This window comes from Ranitomeya variabilis, chromosome 8 (assembly GCF_051348905.1).
Source record: "Ranitomeya variabilis isolate aRanVar5 chromosome 8, aRanVar5.hap1, whole genome shotgun sequence".
Taxonomy (NCBI): domain Eukaryota; kingdom Metazoa; phylum Chordata; class Amphibia; order Anura; family Dendrobatidae; genus Ranitomeya; species Ranitomeya variabilis.
Genome location: NC_135239.1, coordinates 217905045 through 217911011, shown reverse-complemented (window position 1 = coordinate 217911011; position 5967 = coordinate 217905045). Strand labels below are relative to the sequence as shown.

Below are 5967 nucleotides of genomic sequence, written 5' to 3'. Positions count from 1 at the left end.
TATATATATACAGTCACCACTAGAGGGGGCTCCTCACATACAGATGTGTATATATATATATACAGCCACCACTAGAGGGGGCTCCTCACATACAGATGTGCATATATATAGTCACCACTAGAGGGGGCTCCTCACATACAGATGTGTATATATATATATACAGTCACCACTATAGGGGGCTCCTCACACACAGATGTGTATATATATATATAGTCACCACTAGAGGGGGCTCCTCACATACAGATGTGTATATATATACAGTCACCACTAGAGGGGGCTCCTCACATACAGATGTGTATATATACAGTCACCACTAGAGGGGGCTCCTCACATACAGATGTGTATATATATATACAGTCACCACTAGAGGGGGCTCCTCACATACAGATGTGTATATATATATACAGTCACCACTAGAGGGGGCTCCTCACATACAGATGTGTATATATACAGTCACCACTAGAGGGAGCTCCTCACATACAGATGTGTATATATATATACAGTCACCACTAGAGGGGGCTCCTCACATACAGATGTGTATATATATATACAGTCACCACTAGAGGGGGCTCCTCACATACAGATGTGTATATATACAGTCACCACTAGAGGGGGCTCCTCACATACAGATGTATATATATACAGTCACCACTAGAGGGGGCTCCTCACATACAGATGTGTATATATATATACAGTCACCACTAGAGGGGGCTCCTCACATACAGATGTGTATATATATATATAGTCACCACTAGAGGGGGCTCCTCACATACAGATGTGTATATATATATACAGTCACCACTAGAGGGGGCTCCTCACATACAGATGTGTATATATATATATAGTCACCACTAGAGGGGGCTCCTCACATACAGATGTGTATATATATATATATATATATATATATATATATATATATATATATATACAGTCACCACTAGAGGGGGCTCCTCACATACAGATGTGTGTATATATATATACAGTCACCACTAGAGGGGGCTCCTCACATACAGATGTGTATATATAGATATATACAGTCACCACTAGAGGGGGCTCCTCACATACAGATGTGTATATATATATATACAGTCACCACTAGAGGGGGCTCCTCACATACAGATGTGTATATATATATATATATATATATATATATATATATATATATATATATATATACAGTCACCACTAGAGGGGGCTCCTCACATACAGATGTGTGTATATATATATACAGTCACCACTAGAGGGGGCTCCTCACATACAGATGTGTATATATATATATATATATATATATATATATATATATATATATATATATATATATACAGTCACCACTAGAGGGGGCTCCTCACATACAGATGTGTGTATGTATATACAGTCACCACTAGAGGGGGCTCCTCACATACAGATGTGTATATATATATACAGTCACCACTAGAGGGGGCTCCTCACATACAGATGTGTATATATATATATATACAGTCACCACTAGAGGGGGCACCTCACATACAGATGTGTGTATATATATATATACAGTCACCACTAGAGGGGGCTCCTCACATACAGATGTGTGTATATATATACAGTCACCACTAGAGGGGGCTCCTCACATACAGATGTGTATATATATATATATACAGTCACCACTAGAGGGGGCTCCTCACATACAGATGTATGTATATATATATATACAGTCACCACTAGAGGGGGCTCCTCACATACAGATGTGTATATATATATATATACAGTCACCACTAGAGGGGGCTCCTCACATACAGATGTGTATATATATACAGTCACCACTAGAGGGGGCTCCTCACATACAGATGTGTATATATATATATACAGTCACCACTAGAGGGGGCTCCTCACATACAGATGTGTATATATATATATACAGTCACCACTAGAGGGGGCTCCTCACATACAGATGTGTATATATATATATACAGTCACCACTAGAGGGGGCTCCTCACATACAGATGTGTATATATATATACAGTCACCACTAGAGGGGGCTCCTCACATACAGATGTGTATATATATATATATACATTCACCACTAGAGGGGGCTCCTCACATACAGATGTTTATATATATATACAGTCACCACTAGAGGGGGCTCCTCACATACAGATGTGTATATATATACATTCACCACTAGAGGGGGCTCCTCACATACAGATGTTTATATATATATACAGTCACCACTAGAGGGGGCTCCTCACATACAGATGTGTATATATACAGTCACCACTAGAGGGGGCTCCTCACATACAGATGTGTATATATATATACAGTCACCACTAGAGGGGGCTCCTCACATACAGATGTGTATATATATATATACAGTCACCACTAGAGGGGGCTCCTCACATACAGATGTGTATATATATATATACAGTCACCACTAGAGGGGGCTCCTCACATACAGATGTGTGTATATATATATATACAGTCACCACTAGAGGGGGCTCCTCACATACAGATGTGTGTATATATATATATACAGTCACCACTAGAGGGAGCTCCTCACATACAGATGTGTATATATATATATACAGTCACCACTAGAGGGGGCTCCTCACATACAGATGTATATATACAGTCACCACTAGAGGGGGCTCCTCACATACAGATGTATATATATATATATACAGTCACCACTAGAGGGGGCTCCTCACATACAGATGTGTGTATATATATATACAGTCACCACTAGAGGGGGCTCCTCACATACAGATGTGTATATATATATATACAGTCACCACTAGAGGGGGCTCCTCACATACAGATGTGTATATATATACACAGTCACCACTAGAGTGGGCTCCTCACATACAGATGTGTATATATATATACAGTCACCACTAGAGGGGGCTCCTCACATACAGATGTATATATATATACAGTCACCACTAGAGGGGGCTCCTCACATACAGATGTGTATATATATATATATACAGTCACCACTAGAGGGGGCTCCTCACATACAGATGTGTATATATATATACAGTCACCACTAGAGGGGGCTCCTCACATACAGATGTATGTATATATATATATACAGTCACCACTAGAGGGGGCTCCTCACATACAGATGTGTATATATACAGTCACCACTAGAGGGGGCTCCTCACATACAGATGTATGTATATATATATATACAGTCACCACTAGAGGGGGCTCCTCACATACAGATGTGTATATATATATATATATACAGTCACCACTAGAGGGGGCTCCTCACATACAGATGTGTATATATATATATATATATATTACAGTCACCACTAGAGGGGGCTCCTCACATACAGATGTGTATATATATATATATATATATACAGTCACCACTAGAGGGGGCTCCTCACATACAGATGTGTATATATATATAGTCACCACTAGAGGGGGCTCCTCACATACAGATGTGTATATATATATATATATATATATATATACAGTCACCACTAGAGGGGGCTCCTCACATACAGATGTATATATATATATACAGTCACCACTAGAGGGGGCTCCTCACATACAGATGTGTATATATATATATATATACAGTCACCACTAGAGGGGGCTCCTCACATACAGATGTGTATATATATATATATATATATATTACAGTCACCACTAGAGGGGGCTCCTCACATACAGATGTATATATATACAGTCACCACTAGAGGGGGCTCCTCACATACAGATGTGTATATATATATAGTCACCACTAGAGGGGGCTCCTCACATACAGATGTGTATATATATATATATATATATATATATACAGTCACCACTAGAGGGGGCTCCTCACATACAGATGTATATATATATATACAGTCACCACTAGAGGGGGCTCCTCACATACAGATGTGTATATATATATATATACAGTCACCACTAGAGGGGGCTCCTCACATACAGATGTATATATATATACAGTCACCACTAGAGGGGGCTCCTCACATACAGATGTGTATATATATAGTCACCACTAGAGGGGGCTCCTCACATACAGATGTGTATATATATATATATATATATATATATATACAGTCACCACTAGAGGGGGCTCCTCACATACAGATGTATATATATATATACAGTCACCACTAGAGGGGGCTCCTCACATACAGATGTGTATATATATATATACAGTCACCACTAGAGGGGGCTCCTCACATACAGATGTATATATATATACAGTCACCACTAGAGGGGGCTCCTCACATACAGATGTGTGTATATATATATACTGTTGCCCCTCTATCTTCCGTTTCCTGCCTTCTTGGGGTCCACAGTTCTTGGGGTCTCGGCCGCTCGTCTCTGGGACCCCCGTGATAATGTTCTCTGCTTGTGTGTCGGCAGCTACTCCCTGATGTTGCAGTGCTGGAGTCCGCACCCGGAGGAGCGGCCCACCTTCTCGCAGCTGGTCAGTGAGATGGAGGTGGTCTCTAGCTCCCTGTGGGGCGAACACTACATCAACCTGAACGTCACGTACATTAACCTGGACCGTGAGCAGTTCTACCCTCCGGCACCACCGGGCTCCGAGGACGAGCTGGAGAACGTCAGCAGTGATGAGGAGGAGGATGGAGCAGCGGGCATGCTGTGAGCGCGGATCGGCCACATGGAAGCGATCCGATCGGCTGCAGCGGTGTGTGACTGTGGGGGCAGCCACAGTGGGGTCTGGGGTCACAGGAGGTAGATGAGAACCTTGTGCCTCAACAGCAAATAATGAACTGTCAGAAACGGCCGCTGTCCTGTCCTGGGAAGGAGACTTTTACTTTGACACTTTTTTTTTTTTTTTTTTTTTTTTTGCTGCAAATGAAATCTGCACCGAATATTCTGGAGGCCGATCATAATGTAGAAGAGAAGACCCCCGAGACCGCGGCCCCCATCATGCATCATACTTGAATTGTACAGTGATCTATACTGTGTATATAGCGCCACCAAGAGGAATATTTTTATACAAAGATTTGAGAAATAAAATTTCTCTCTTTTATATTAAGAAAATCTGTAAATAAAGGAAATTTACTTTCTTATATTGGTTGTTTAATTAAAAACAAAAACGTCTCACATGTCCTGTATTATCCTCCAGAGCTGCACTCACTATTCTGCTGGTGCAGTCACTGTACATACATTACATTACTGATCCTGAGTTACCTCCTGTATTATACCCCAGAGCTGCACTCACTATTCTGCTGGTGCAGTCACTGTGTACATACATTACATTACTGATCCTGAGTTACATCCTGTATTATACCCCAGAGCTGCACTCACTATTCTGCTGGTGCAGTCACTGTGTACATACATTACATTACTGATCCTGAGTTACCTCCTGTATTATACCCCAGAGCTGCACTCACTATTCTGCTGGTGCAGTCACTGTGTACATACATTACATTACTGATCCTGAGTTACCTCCTGTATTATACTCCAGAGCTGCACTCACTATTCTGCTGGTGCAGTCACTGTGTACATACATTACATTACTGGTCCTGAGTTACATCCTGTATTATACTCCAGAGCTGCACTCACTATTCTGCTGGTGCAGTCACAGTATACATACATTACATTACTGATCCTGAGTTACCTCCTGTATTATACTCCAGAGCTGCACTCACTATTCTGCTGGTGCAGTCACTGTGTACATACATTACATTACTGATCCTGAGTTACATCCTGTATTGTACTCCAGAGCTGCACTCACTATTCTGCTGGTGCAGTCACTGTGTACATACATTACATTACTGATCCAGAGTTACATCCTGTATTATACTCCAGAGCTGCACTCACTATTCTGCTGGTGCAGTCACTGTGTACATACATTACATTACTGATCCTGAGTTACCTCCTGTATTATACCCCAGAGCTGCACTCACTATTCCGCTGGTGCAGTCACTATGTACATACATTACTGATCCTGAGTTACATCCTGTATTATACTCCAGAGCTGCACTCACTATTCTG

At 41.3% G+C, this 5967-nt stretch overlaps 1 protein-coding gene across 4 annotated transcripts in view; it reads left to right on the top strand.

The window, feature by feature from the left end:
- Nucleotides 1-5039, top strand: part of MST1R (macrophage stimulating 1 receptor) — a 78683-nt gene extending 73644 nt beyond the window's left edge. For all 4 annotated transcript variants that reach the window (XM_077277162.1, XM_077277163.1, XM_077277164.1 and 1 more), the window contains exon 22: nt 4366-5039. In XM_077277162.1, coding sequence (XP_077133277.1) covers nt 4366-4609 — 244 coding nt within the window. In that variant the 3' untranslated portion in view covers nt 4610-5039. The remainder of the gene's footprint in view (nt 1-4365) is intronic.
- Nucleotides 5040-5967: the final 928 nt, after the last annotated feature.